This window comes from Sciurus carolinensis, chromosome 3, assembly GCF_902686445.1.
Source record: "Sciurus carolinensis chromosome 3, mSciCar1.2, whole genome shotgun sequence".
Lineage (NCBI taxonomy): Eukaryota > Metazoa > Chordata > Mammalia > Rodentia > Sciuridae > Sciurus > Sciurus carolinensis.
Window position 1 is genome coordinate 160,912,698 of NC_062215.1, and position 15,862 is coordinate 160,928,559.

At 35.9% G+C, this 15,862-nt stretch overlaps 1 protein-coding gene across 2 annotated transcripts in view; it reads right to left on the reverse strand.

The window, feature by feature from the left end:
* Nucleotides 1–2,141: 2,141 nt before the first annotated feature.
* Bard1 (BRCA1 associated RING domain 1) overlaps nucleotides 2,142–15,862 on the reverse strand; it is a 90,135-nt gene continuing 76,414 nt past the window's right edge. For both annotated transcript variants that reach the window (XM_047547488.1, XM_047547490.1), the window contains 2 exons: nucleotides 5,971–6,068; nucleotides 2,142–4,961 (listed from right to left, as the gene is read on the reverse strand). In XM_047547488.1, coding sequence (XP_047403444.1) covers nucleotides 4,629–4,961; nucleotides 5,971–6,068 — 431 coding nt within the window. In that variant the 3' untranslated portion in view covers nucleotides 2,142–4,628. The remainder of the gene's footprint in view (nucleotides 4,962–5,970; nucleotides 6,069–15,862) is intronic.

Here is a 15,862-nt window from a genome sequence, read left to right on the forward strand (position 1 = left end):
TCTACCCAACTATACCTTTTTCTGTAAGATACCTGGGCATCTATAAATTTTTGTTTCCATGGGGGGGGGGTCTTAAAATAAATCCCCCAAAATACTGAGAGCTGACTGTATAAACACTTAAAAAAAAAAAAAAAAAAGACAAGAATGTTAATTGCTATTTGAGTTGTGGGTCAATTCAATGTTTAATGAATAAATGGAAGGGGAGAGTAGAGTGGTCAGGACAGCGATGCTTGGAGTACCTGCGCCCTTTTGATGGTGTTCAGTGTTTTTTAATGCTATGAAGGCCACACAAAACTATCAGTTTATGATCCCTGGATGTGGGTTTAGCCACATTATTTTAGGCAGTAGGCAAATGGGGAGTGGTTTTTGACAAACTTGTAGTATCAAGCGAAAATATTCAAGTCTCACAAATTATAAACCAAAGGTAGAAATAAAAAAAATCAACCTTTTTTTTTTTAGAAGGAGGTGTAAAGTGAAGCTATCCCAAGGGCATCCATCATCATAGGGGCTCCAACTGAGGTGGCAGAAAGGGTCTGTGACCATGCTGACAGAAGTTAACCCAGAGCTTCCTAAAGCATGGAGGCCTAAGCTGTCTTGGTGTCCGCAGTAAATATGTTCAGGGCACAAAAGCTAAACAGAATTTGAGTTGAATGGGCAGGGGAGGCTACAGACGGGAAAGAGCTACGACAGTGCAGATGCATGAAAAGATGTCAGAGGCAGAAGTCAACCAGACATGGCAGGCTCTGGCTGTTAAGATAGTATCAGTGAAGCTTGAGGCAGCCAATAGTCCAACTGGGTGGGAGACGAGTCAGGACTAGGCAGGACTGACATGAGTGGGGCTACCCAACCCTTTTCATGAGCCGCTTCTGGAGACATTTCTTAAGGTGATCCTGCAAGTGCCTTCGATGTGCTCAGCATGGAGGAGAGTATATCCTCTGCTTTCTAACTGAAGACCTAGGTTAGATAAAGTAGAGAGCTGGTAAACACAGGTCCGACAGATTTGAAAGCCTGTGCAGGAACACGCCTCTGAAGTTGGGTGTTAGTAGTTAACCATTTAAACTAAGTCACTTCTTCTGCATCGTTACTTAGAAATTCTCAGTACAAAAAATGCACCTTGTGCCTTAGGAAGTAAATAATGACCAATTCCTAATTCACAAGAGGGCATGCAGCTTAATTAACCAAACATGATACTTAGATGACTAGGCAGACTCAGATCTCTCAACTGAACAATCACTCAATCTTCACGTATTAGGTAGTTTCATGCACACGTGTTTGAAAGAGGTTGACATCTAAGCTCATACTTTGTTTATAATTTGTAGTTCAACCTAACTTCAAAAAAATAGTGGCTTTTAGTTATTAAATAAGCATTATTTCCTGTCAGTTTAGTGTCTTCTGGTTAGGAAACAGGCTACACATTTGTGACTACAATGAGCTCCATGACCCTTGAAAACACAAATTATCTCTTTTTCTACACTGACCCACCCGCCTACTCCTGAGTCCTATTCCCACAGGAAATAACAGGCCTACCAAAACATAATTTCCATCTACACAGAGGTCACATAACTACTTAATCCACAAAGTAGGCTCAGAAGAAATTGAGACAGACAAAATAAATGGTAAGATATGTCTATTAAAATTCAAGTATCTATTCCAGTCCATCAGTGAACCCTCATATCTTGCTCATTTACTCTTATTTTTGTCATAGTTCTAATATGCTTCCTATCTGGTTTCCATTTTCTAGCAAGTCAGAAGAAAAAAATTACCAATTAGATATAATATACTTGTAGAGACAGATAAATAATTACAATGCAGTGGGTAAAGAGGAAAAGCAACTGAGAAGGCAGAATGCATGTGCAACAAAGCCTCAGGGACAAGGTAGAAAGAGGTCAACTGACTCCAAGGGAACCAGAAGAAATGGCTGTGTGACTAATGCTCTTGAAGATTCTAAACCATCAGTTACACTCTATTCAGAATAATTTATTTAATATAATGAAGTATCTAATATACCTTACTTAAAAAGTAAAATTAGTAAAAAGTATTAATGTTCTAAAAGCTGAAAGATTTCCTCACAAGTCACGCTGAGTCTCAATCTTTAATACTACAGAATATATCACTTTACAGAAGATACAGAGACATGGAAACACAAATAACTTTAATGATTTTTGGTAAATAAAAAGGAAGCTTGAATCTATGATTGAAAAATTAAAATAATTACAAGTATGCCCACACAAAAAGTATAACCCTAAGTTTCAACATAACATAACCTTATGGCTTAACATAAACCAACTGCTGTCAAGAAAAATACTGAAAGAAACCAAAAAATACTACTTACTAGTGGAGGAGAAAGAAAACAGAGGAAAGGGAATAAACCAAGACAATGAATGAGGAATGTGAGCAGGAAACCCCCAAGGTGTTTTCGCAAACAGGAATTCAGACACAAGGAACAGACAAAGCTGTCTGGGAATGTGATCTATGACCATAAGCAACAGAAAGTGACTTAAAATAAGTTATAAATAAAAAATGACAACCAAATCCCAGAGTCATAATTATTTAGGCCAGACATTATCAAACCCCTCAGATTCACTTGGTGCATTAGTGTTCCTCATTCTCCATCAGAATGAAGTGTGGAACAAACACGTTAATGGCTATAGAGAGAGCTTCAGAGCTACTTCACCTGCAAGGTCAGAGTCAGAAAAATATTATTTTGTTCACTTAACACGTGTTAACATGAAAAAAAGTAATATGTTGAAACAGGGACTGATGTAAAACATACCTTCAAATGATCAGCAGAATCTCAAAGTTTCAAATAAGTGGATCGAAAAATGCTGATTAGTCTCACAGACTTTCAGTATTTCAAAATTAGGAATATTATATTCCACTGGTTATCAAACTGTTCTCTGTGGCTTGTGAGGGACCAAACTGGCAGGTCTCATAGCATCTCCTTCTCCAAGCCTATAATATTTTAAGTACATTCAACTTCTAAGTAAGATTTATTAAAGAATCTTGTTTCTTCTTCTTTTGAGACAGGGTCTCACTAAATTGCACAGGCTGGGCTGGCTTGAGATCCTACCGTCTCAGTACCCTGAGTTGCTGGGATTACAGGTGCGTGCCCCCTACCAGGCAAGGATTCTGCTTCTTAAAAAATGTTTTAAAATTATCTATTCTAGTCCTCCTGATACACAACGAGAACATTCAGACAACACAGGGTAAACTCCCCAGATCAGTCATTCTCAAGTGGGGTCCTGTCCACTATGTAGACCTGTTTTGGTATCAGCAACAACTCCTTCTCACTCCTACCTCCACATTTACTGCGACACCCTTTTGTATTACCTGGGGAAAAAAATCCACTCTAAATCAAGTAATTTCTATCTACACACCAACCTAAAATTTTTATTTAGACTGGTTTGGGGATGTATCTCAATGGTAGAGCACTTGCCTAGCATGCTCAAGGCCCTGGGTTCAATTCTCAGACCGACAAAACAAAAATAAAAATAACAACAAAACACGAGAAATTATTTTAGCAATCCTAGCAAGGTCTATTAGAAAAAAGACTGCTTCTAATCTAAGGTAACGACATCTGACTGACAATTTTGTAGACTGGTGGCACCTTTTATTTTTTTATTTTTTAATTTTTTGCCGTGCTGGGAACTGAAGCCAGGGCCTTGTGCTTGTGAAGCAAGCACTCTATCAACTGAGCCATATTCCCAGCCCTGGTGGCACCTTTTAAGGAATGTTGACACTAAAATATGTTAGAGAATATACTCTATACACATATAGATGCACACAGAGAAAGCAAATAAACAGTTATAAACTGATAGTTAACAATAAGCAAATGTACACGATGATAATACGTACAGTAAATGTAACATTGATTTTCACTAACAAAAGACAATGCTGTTATGGTTCAAATCATGATTTCCTGATGAATATACAAGATCAAAAAAAGGATAAAAATGAAGGAATAAAAGCCCCCAAATTTTTAAGAAACTAAATATATACAATATAAAATGAAGACAATTGCAGATAGGAGGATTTAACACCTGTGATGGCACATTTAGATCAGGAACTACCTTTTAAATGCAAAAAAAAAAAAAAAAAAAAATCATTTCACAATATTCTGCTTAATAAAGGATGAAAAGTATTTTTGCTGGTGGCAGGTGTGGACTTTTTGCATCAAAGAGTACTAAAAGGCTGAGAGTATAATGATATCATTTACAGATTTAACCAACAGTTATCATAGCCTCTCACTGATCTTTGATAGCTGATAATTAGAGTAGAAGCACATTAATAAACAGGCCAGTTTCAAAAAGAAAACAAAAAAAATTTATTTTTCAATGTTAGGGGGTCAAATCCAGGGTCTTGTGCATGCTAGGCAAATGCTCTACTACTGAGCTACTGAGTTACAGCTCTAGGCCCTGAAAGAAAAATTCTTTAAAAGTGGTCCTAGCATCTAAATGATAAACACAGAGTGAATTCCTAATCTGGCATAAATTTTTTTTTTAATTCAAAAAAAAAAAAAAAAAAAAGTGAATGACTCTACCTATCTGTAAAAATGTGAATGATCAAAAACAGTGCTGGGTTCACACAACTGTGCAGCTTCAATTTGAAGTGTTCATCTGGTATAATATTCAGCTGTCAAGAGGAAGTAACTCAAAGGACATCACACAGTCTATAAACCAGCTTGAAGGAGCCATCCAGACTTTGCCCTGACGAACCCTTTCTGGGCGATAATTAGACAAATCCTCATAGATGATATACTGTGTGCAGAAGCGCTGATCAGAATCGGGTTTGGCATGATAAGCAACTGTATTGATGGTCTGTGTCACGTCACTGTCTGGCTTAGGTTTTCTACTGAGGATCTGGCCCCCTGCTGCAGTAACAAGCTTAATAAGGTTGTCCTTTGGATGATGTTTGAAGGTTCCCCCAAAATAGAAGTAGCATCCATCAAACAACTTTGGCAACTGAAATAACAAAGAAAAATTTGTTAAAAGCTGATTGAAATATTTAAAAACACGCTCTGGAATGAAGGATAAAAATAATAGTAAGCAGCTAAGATGCTATTTAATGAGGTGCTGGTACAAGCTGTATTTCAACTGAACTAATTGGAAATACTTACGCAAATAAGGGTTTCCTATATATACTTTTTTTTCTGTAACATTCAGTCACTATCATCTCAATTCCTTTTCACTCCCCCAAAATTTTAGGTGTGCTCTGTATTTTTTTTTTTATATGCTCATCAAACTTCTTTTATCAGGATGCTTATGCATACTAGGTGGGACTTTAAGCCCAAAGAATGCCTAGAATATCTGAGATATGCTTCAGGGACACTGGGCTAAACTATAAAGACAATCCAATTCTGCCCACCCATATCAGGTCCCTGCACAAGACCAACTTCAGGTCCCTAGGGCAGCCATGGCGACAGTATGACCTAAGGGTTCCAGAGATAAATTACTGGGGTACAGGAGATGATGAAATGATGGCAAGAAACCCAATTAGCTATAAGACATACTTCTGTGTGCTTTACAGAAAAATAAAGCTTCACAATTCCCTCCTTTGAAATATTTTCTTTGTCATTTCTAATATATTTATATATATATATCAATACAATAATGGAATATTATCCATTAAAACTGCAATATGTGGCAATAAAGACATATGGTAACTAAATCCGAGCAGCAGCTGTAAGTCTTCTTTCAAGCTACTTCCTGTATCTGAGATTTACCTCAGAATCTGAAAGGTTTATGGGAATGTTCAATATGCCAAAAATCCATTAACAGTATGAAATTATTACCTTCTGGATTTTACTGCACATCGTGATCATCTTTCAGAATCAAGTGCTTGAAATAAGCACAATTAAAATTTTAATCAGTCACCTGTACTTGCTGAAAGGGCAGAAGAAGTTTTTCCTGATGGTGATAATAATATGAAGTCATAATAAGAACAATGAAAGTAGTATGGAAAGAAAAATACCAGCTGTTCTCTGTTGAGCCTGCTTCTCTGTGGGCCTTCAGGAATTTCATACTTTTCTTCCCTTTCACATACTTTCTTTTGTAGAGAGGCTTTCACCCCTGACAAAACACAAGGACAAAGTGAAATACATATCGAGTGAACACTGTTTTTCTCTCATTGAAATTAAGCAATTTACCTAAGTGTTTTTTCCTTTTCATGGTTGTTCTTAGTATTGCTCTGAAATAGAAATCTTACTTAGGCAAAAAGAAAATAAAGTAAAACTGATATTCCATATGAAGAAAATACAAGAAATCCTTCCTTCAGGATTAAGCAATGAGTTAACACTAGATGCTAATTTTAAACTTTTTGAAAAATCTAAACCAATATACTATTTCAAAAACAAGAAAAGACATCAACAGCTTTAATAATAGAAATTCTCAAAATAAGCATGAATTTTTAAAAAGTCCATCATACAGCTATTCAGAAGGCTGAGGAGAGAGGACTGCAAGTTTGAGGCCAACCTGGGCAGCTTAGCAAGACCCTGTCTCAAAATAAAGAAAAAGCTGGGATGTAGCTCAGTGGGCTAGTGCTTATCTAGCAGGCACAAGGAAGGCCCTGGGTTTGATCCTTAGTACCACAAAAGAGGGGTGGGCATCACTGTATCCAGCACACAATAATCTGAACTGAGCATTTATCATTTGACTGCTCATTTTGGCTGTTAGACTGCAAAAGAAAAGTGCTTTAGTCCACAGCACCTGCTTAGCTAGTCGTACAATAGGAGCTCAATATTACCTATTATAATTAAAAAATAAGCAGTGTGTGTTGCTTGGGATTTGATGTTGAAGTCACTAGTTTAGAGAAGATTTGGTTGAGCTCCATAAGAAAAAGAACATTCTTCTGATGACTTGCGTGTGTTCAGCTTCAGTTTATTTATTTTTTATTTTTTTGAATTCAATCCAAATGGTTATTTATTCTAACACTGGAAGCTACCGTGCCTACATTTTTGCCAGAATATTGTAATGAAAACAGGGAAGAAAAAGTTACAGATGTAAACAATGACACAGTTATCTTTTTTTTTTTTCTTTTGAATGGTAAAACCCTTTTTTACTGGCCACTTCCAAGAATGTTTTACGGGTTGTGCAAAAACATTTACAGGCTCCATGTGGTGTTAGTTTTTCTGACTAAATTTTATAAAGCAAAAGCAACCATGACAGTCTAGTGTGGTGCTATCTGAAGTCATTCCTCTAAATGGCTCCTGGGAGGAGAAGTCCTAAGCAGGATCACTGGCTAACAGCCAGCACCAACTGTCCAGCTAAGTTCTAGAGATGACAGGAGTCTTCAGGTGCCTATGATCATCAAATGGGAGTACTCAATCAGTTTAATCTAAAGGTCACATCTTAGTGTATGGAAAGGCACCATCAAGGGAGGGAAGTGATACCATGTGTATATATTTACCATACTCCTGGTTTTGACAGCATAGGAAAAAAAAACTTAATTTGAGATCTGAAGTCAAATGACTTAGTTATCCCAATCACTTGCTTTGGGATAATTATTTAAACTCTTCAACGTTAGCTTCCTTGCCTATGAAAAGAGAAAAAAATGAAACTAACAGTATCACCTATTTCACAGAGCTTCTGTGGATAAAAATGCAAGAAGTATTCTAAAAACTGGATTGTATTATAAATTACCTTTGTGATAAAAACAAAACCTTCACATCATTTGCTATTTGTCTTTGAGATTATTTTCTCAATAACCTCAATTTTAATCACTGAGGAAATTTCATGATGTTTTTTAGAAACATAATAAAAAATACAAAGCACCTATAAGACTTCGGAGTTACAGTTCAAATTCTTAGCTATTTTAAAGTAGTTTTACATATCAACATCTTACATCCTCCATCCCTTGATATCTAGTAGCTTAAAACTTAACCAGACAGAACTTACAGCTACATAAATATCTACTTTCAATTGGGAATTAGCATATTTGCTGGAAACATATTGACTTAACATCGTATTAGAAAACCTGAAAAATGTCAGTAATAAAATTCTTTCCAGGTAATTCCTACTCAATTTGAAAGTAGAGTAACTCCAATGCAGAAGAACTACCTCTTGGCTTATAAATGGCATAAATCTGTAAAAGGGCTCCTTTCTGAACTGAGGGGTGAACAATTAATCGCTGCAAGCATCAGAATTGTCCCAGATTGCATTTGATATAAATAGTCATTCAAATATGATAAAAGGTCTCATGTCCTATAATAGTTACCTTAAGAGCAAAATCTGACACTGGATAAGACAAACTCAATACTTTCCAAGAGTCAGTAACAGCTCACTTTAGATCGACCGAGACTTTATGAGATGACCGTTTTTAAACTTTCTTCTCTATTATCCCAAACTCACAAAATAATGAAACTTCATCAATGTCTACATGAATCAATCGTAAGAACTTGCAGTGAGACAGAAATTGAAAAAACTGGTAACTTTTGAGGAAAAAGGGGATGTTTTAACCCTATTTATTAGGTATATTTATTCCAAAGTATGCCTAGAACACTTGGAAAATGTTTACAATTATGGAATTTAAGAGCTAGAAAAAATTCTAAAGATCTAACCCAACTTTCTTGTTTTATTGATTTCAAAAGTCAAGTGCAGAAACACAAAGTGATTTGCTAAGATCACTAATAACATGACCAAATTGAAGCTAACTACTTCCCAACACAATAGCCTTCTACTGTAGTGCTCTTCCTCTTATCTTATTAAGTGCCTATTATGTACAAAAGGAGTTATACTCTGCCTGAGAAGGGAAATGTTTCATTTTTTATATTCCTGCTGTTTCCTGTCATTCTTTAATTCCATAATCTAATTGATCACTTTCATTAAAATCAGAAGGCTTTATTTTAAATAAGTGCTTAAATAAATGAAATTTTATTGCTCTATTTTTGTTTATTGGTAAGTAATTAATCCATTATCAAATTTAGTTTTTCATTAAAATTTGTGCTAAAGTTGTTAAGGTTGCCACTGAGACAAGCTCAAGTCAAGGTACCTATGACAGCAAAGGAAAGGAAAAACACCTGAATGTAAAATTGTTACTAAAAACAATGTGGGACCAACTTACCTTCAATATTTAAAAACTGTCAATAAAATATTCTAGAAGTATTAGTGGTTTAAATGTAGGTCTTTATATTTATGGTATTAAATACACATACAAAAATCAACATCAAAAGAAAAAGCAGAATATCATTAAGAATATAAGGAAAGTCAAGTTTTTTTATTGTTATTTTCCTGGGCACAAATAGTAAAATGTGAACAGAATTTATGTGCTTATTTATTAAGTTTATTCTTCTTACACTTGTGAATCCTCTAAGACAAAACTGTCTTCCCATAAATTCTCATTAGTGGAGAACCAACATGGCAGCAGCACTTTATATAAACTTTGAACCTGTTCTTTAACACTTATGCTAGAAGCAGAATGCATCATTATACTATGAATATGTAAATACTGTCTAGTACACAAACATTAATTGTTCACAAAACACAATACTCATAAGTTCACCCAAGTAATTTAAAAGGAATATATATATTTTTTAAAGTGTAGAAAACACGCTTAAATCACATACTAAAACCTTCTGATTAAATTAGAGGAAAAAAAAGAAAAACAAAAATCTTTAAAGCCCAATTTATTCCATTTTACCTTCTTTTAAAATGACTTCTCAAAAAAAAAAAAAAATGACTTCTCATTTAAATGACCAAAGACACAATTATTTGTTCTAAGGAAAGACCCTGATAAAAATTATTACGATAACTGCTACTACCTGAGTTGTAAGTATGTAGGCCATTACCTCAAGCCCAGAAAGATTGCTACAGTAGACGTTCATTATCTGCAGTAGTCATGGTTCTATAAAGATGCTGTGGATACTGAATTATGGCTCTTCAGATGAAACACAGGGTTAGGCTCCTGTGAGTCTTTGGTTCCAACATTTTCATCAACTGACCAAAACTTAATCCTTTTTTATGTGGGTTTGCCTTTGTTGTTTTAGTATTGGGGATTGAACCCTGGGACATTTTACCAGAGTTATATCCTGGGTCCTTTTTATTTTTTGAGAGAGGGCATCACTAATTTGCTAAGGCTTACCTCAAACTTGCAAAACTACAGAGGTTTAGTATCTCCAGTAGCTGGTATTATTTAGGACAATGTGTTTGTGTTTAAAGACACCTTCGTTATTCATTGTGTTGATTCATAAGCATTAAACTCAGAGTCAAGAACACTATAATTTAGGCCCTGGCAAAGTTTTTCCGAAGAGTTTTCTCTGAAATGTAGAGCCCTCTTATACTTAGGGGCTATTTGAAACAGTGAAATTATGATAAAAAATGAACAGAACTCCAAAAACCATGGCACTGAAAAAAGCATGAAAGGGACACTTAATTGTTTAAGGTAAGAGGTGAAGAAAGGAGGCAGAGTATCACCTTATTTGACTTCAGTGAGGAACAGGCTCATTTGGCAACTCAAAGTCTAAGTTATTCTGCCTATGTCTACAAAAGCAATGCATTGATTTTAGGATTACAAAATTTTAGAAAGTATACAAATTCAAATATTTATAAAGAATTCATGAACAATGAGGGGAGAGAACTGAAGCACAAAGAAGTTAACTGGCTTAAACCATTCAGTCAGTAAGTGGTAGAATGGGATCAGACCCAAGCCCTCTCAGTTTTCTAATGCCTATGCATTCTACATTAAAATATAACTTTCTGGTACACAAAATAAACCTTCTAAAAGGTATGATTGTGAATATGTCCAAAGCTTTAAAGCTGCTTTAATTGACCATTCCAAAATGTTGCTTATATATAAAATCAGAAGATTTTAATAACTGAATACTCCATGTCTCAGAAAACAGAGCTCTGTCCAGAGACTGGTTTTCCTTAACTTGGAGTGGTTAATGTATATTCCAATTTGCTTAGGACATTCATAATTCCCTATCATGGGATTCCTAATTTGTTGGATTTGCCTATGTCTTGGGGCTCAAATCTCTTTCCACCACTGTTTTTAAATAATAATATCATCTGAATTTGCTAAACTGAATTTTCGAATCTAGTATTCCCAACTTATAAATATTCTATAGAATTGTTTTTTGCACATAAGATTTTAATATATCAAAACTTTTAATAATCACTCCTGAGTTAAAAACAATTTAATGAATCTAATATTAAAGAATTAATCCCAGCAGCTTAGGAGGTTGAGGCAGGAGATTCCTAGTTCAAAGCCAGCCTCAGCAAAAGCGAGGTGCTAATCAACTCAGTGAGACTCTGTCTCTAAAATACAAAATAGGGCTAGGGATGAGGCTCAGTGGTCAAGTGTCCCTAAGTTCAATGCCCAGTACCACCCCTCAAAAAGAACTAACTCTACCATATATTGAAAATGAAACTCAAAATAAAAATTTTAGCAAGGTCAAAATACCATCCTAGAAACTGTCAGTATGCTTAATGGCATTACATTGTATACTGTTTTTCATACTAAATACCAACCCAAAAGATATTACCAATGTAGTAAAATAATTAACTTAAACTCATTATTGTACATGTGATTATTATTTTCATTTCTTTTTTTTTTTAAATCACTTTAGCATGCAGTCCCCTTCCTAAATGTCCTTCCTAAGGATATTTGCAGAGTACCTGCAACAATATCTTTAGGTGAATTAATACACTAGCACACAGAACCAAGGACCAAATGCTAAACACTGCTCTAATACCTACTATATTAGGAGTGGCTAATGTTTAATTACAGAAATAAGGAAGTGGTCTGTGCCTGTGTTAGTTGCTTATCCATTTTATTGGTTTATCTGACTGGTTATTTAAACTATCACAATTAACACATTAAAATGGTATCAATTGATCCTAACAAGGTGCTGCCACCAGTCAGTCAAGAGACCATAACCTGAACAGACACAAGAGTTTGGTTAAGTATAGAAGCAAGAGAAATAAAGTGGCATGCATCAAGAAGGCCAAGTGGCATTTTCATGGGAAAGCACTGCTGCTTTTATAGCGTGAGTATGTCTCCATTCATACAAATATCAGTTCTGTGGCAGCTGAAAAATTTCTGTAGGATCAGAAAAATTCAGTAATCTAGTTATATTTATTAAACCAAACAAACTCTGCTAATACTGTCTTACTCCAAGTAACAATCTGACAACTCCTTATGCCACCTAAGAGCAACTAAAGTTAAAAGAGAAAAAGATAGCTCCTTCATTCCCCCCGAAAACTAAGGAATCATTTCCCAGGTCTAAAACAACATTTTTGAATGGTGACAAAGTATTTTGGTAGTGTTGCTGTCATTGCAAAGAAAAACTTAAAAATTTTTCAAAAGGTGAGAGTGACATCTACTCCAAGGGTTGCAACTTGCATGCTTACGGGGACCACATAGGTTCCATAAATCATAAGAGATTTAAGCAGCTTTCTAAATGAAACAACAACATAAGCACTTATTAGAAATAAAAATTATTTTTCAGAGATTAGCCAAAATGTATGCCAAAAATGGCAAAAACTGCTGACTACTTTGGAGGGGGAAGGGACTGTAAAGTGAGAGGGATAATGCACTTGGCTTTGCCTTTGTGGATCAATGAGCTCATTTAACTTGACTGATGTCAAAGCTGCCACTCTAACTTACACCCTACAGGTTTCAGAATGAGGACATACTCCTCAGTAGACATTACCATAGTGACAAATCTATATCAACTTCCAGTGAACCTCCTTTCAAGTAAACCAACTGATAATTTACAAGAAAGTAAAAGAAGAAAACGAGATGCTTTAAAATTAACTGTCAACAGTTTAAATGATAACACATTAATATCAAATGAAATGGAAGATCTACCAAACACCACATATTTAGCAGGCCTAACTAATGGCTATTTTAAGGTTTTATTAACTCAATAAAAGCTAACAAATCTGTAACAAAAATTCTTAACCTATTTTCCATTTAAAACAAAATATCAGAACTTTCACAAATTCCTATTAACTCATCTAAAGTATAATAAATACCATAATCTTTAATCTCTCTCTATATATATACATCAAAATTTTAAAATAAGTCATTTTCTACCAATTGAAGACCCTTATGAAAACTAAACCAAAATATTTAATATTTGTAATAAATGTTGTAATGAAGTCCACAATTATTCCATCATCTGCCACCAAAATATTTCAGCAGAAAGATGGACTCTTATTCTCCCTTTTGAAGGAAAAAAAGGGAACAAACACAAGGTCACATTTTTGTGAGCTGTCTCAACTAGTGATTTCCAAAATGAAATGACTACATGAGTAAGTTATGTTATTTATGTAAACGCAGATTTCTTCATATGCCAAAGTGATACATAATTTAAAATGTGTCAAAAAAAGTCATTATCCTTATAAAATGTATGCTTTATTTCATCTTTCTTTTCACATGTTCAAAGATTTTGACTGAAGCAAAAATAATAGTAGAAACAATCTATCTATTAAAATCAAGAGATTTTTCTAGCCCAGATTTATTCCTGATCATATCCATCATTTCATGTAAACTTTCCTTCTACCCTGAGATCTTATTACTTTTATATGTATATATAGGTAAACAGGCCAATTCCCAAAATAGTACTTGACTCAAAGTCATTAACTTAAACTCATTAAGGCAGTTCTTTCCACCTTTACCAATGCTGCAATCTTTGCATATTAATGCAGCTTAGAAATTTCAGGGTTGTAACAATTTTTTTAAAAAAGAAACTTGTACTATACAGAAAGGTATTCCTTTATTCTAAACCACTAGTAACCACTCCTGCCTCCTACCTCATAAAAGCATATTTTCATTTTAGCAGCAAGAATCACTGATGATGTTCTTGAATTTATATTAAGCCTGGTCACTTCCAGTTTTAGAAGGGAGCAAAAAAAAAAAAGGATCACACATAGGAGAAGGACTAGGAAAAAAGGGCTCCTGAATCCACACCTATACAATATGATCAGAGAATAAAATGAAAATGGAATAAAGCTTCAAAATGGAGATCAGCTTCAAATGTGCAAAGGAATGGATTAACCCTGCATGGAAGGTCACAGAATTCAGTCATTCTCTTCAAAAAATAGAACAGTATATAAATCCATATTTTAATGAATTGGAACTACCTCTTATTGGTAACTGAAATAGCATCAATAATCAGAATTAAGTATCACTCTCAGTTAACAAATGTTCTTTAAAAAAACAAAAACATGGGGAGATCCAAGATGGCAGACTAGAGGGAGGCTGCGTTCCTTGTCGCTCCATAACTCCGGTTTCAAGAAGAGGATATCTGTTTCTTGGTAAGGTAGTTTTTGCTGCTTATCGATCCCCATTTGTCTGCTTTACCCCATTTGTCTGCTGTGATCACCTGCAGTCTGCCAGCATGTCCACGCGTTTTTTGAGTGCAGATTGCTCACTGTCAGGCACCTATCATCCGCCATTTGCCTGCCTCTCACCTGTCCATCACCTGCCTTACACCTATCCAACACCCAACACAGAGGTTCACCTCCTGATCGTCCGACAACTGCCAGTAAACTGATCGCCCACTGCCAGTGGAGCACCAGCTGCCTGCTGTTACCTGGAAGTTCACTGTTACAGTACCTGCAGGTTTGATTACACGTGGCTGCCGCCATTTTGAGACAACAGCCAGGCCCCGTAGGAACCCTGGCTGGACTGACTGAGCCCCGTCTCCAGGATACCTCAGCCCGACCAATCACTCCCTGCCTCTGGGCCCTCACATCGACTGACTGCTCCCTGCCGTCAGGACCCCCAGACCAACTGACTGCGCCCTCTCACCGGGACCCCAGACCGACTGATTGCAACCGGCCTCCAGGATCCCACAACCAAACAAACCCAACCTCCAGGACCCCTGCCTGACCAACTGCATCCCCCCTCCAGGACCTCCTGCTGACCACTGCCACACCCTGAGCTGCAGCTCCCCATTTCCCAACACATTTCACAGTCAGAGCAGCCATCTTGGATAATCCTGGAAGCCATAGTTCCAATCTTTAGGTGGAGCAAAACCCATCCTGAGACGCCTGCTGGGGGCTTGAAGCTCATTGTCAGGTACCTCTCATGCATCAGGCTACTGAACTCTCGGAGGTGTCATTACTATATGACTGTTATACTGTAGATTTTCTTTTTTCTCCTTATTGAAAAACTTTGTAAGTTTTTATTTCTTTACTTTTCTTGCTCTTTTCCTTATGTTTACCTGTTCCCTCAGAGTCTCTTTCTCCCTTTTTTGCATGCTAACATCCAATTTCTTTTGATTACACTCTCACCCTTTCTATTATCTAGAACTTCTGCATATTCTTTGCTTATCCCATTAACAGCCACATTCTACATCCTTCTGCATCCTCTTTGCCTCCATTTGAAACTGCAGACCTTATTGAAAATGTGTTTGTTTTACTGAAGATAATATTTAAACTCATTCTGTTTATTATGACAATTTTGTTAATGTCCTCATAGGGGCTATTTGGTCTAGGATTGCATAGTGTCTGAATTGGGCACTGCTAATATTGATCTCCCCTTAAAGAAAGGATTTTGGAAACCTATAGGGCCACTATAAGCCTACAGGGGGAAATCTGTAATACCCCAGATCTGCACTGCTAGAGGGGAAGATACATGAACAACATGAAAAAACAAGGGAAGAAAATGATCCAAACAAATCTAGATTCCATATTAATAGAATCCAATGACAGTATGTTAGAAGAAATGTCAGAAAAGGACTTCAGATTATCCATGATTAATATGCGAAGCAAAGGATGAGATAAGAGAGAAAATGCAGGCAATAAATGATAATACCAATAAGCTGAAAGAGCAACTGCAGGAAGCAAAAGATCATTTAACAAAGAGATAGAGATTCTCAAAAAAAAACAAACGGAAATCCTTAAAATGAAGGAAACAA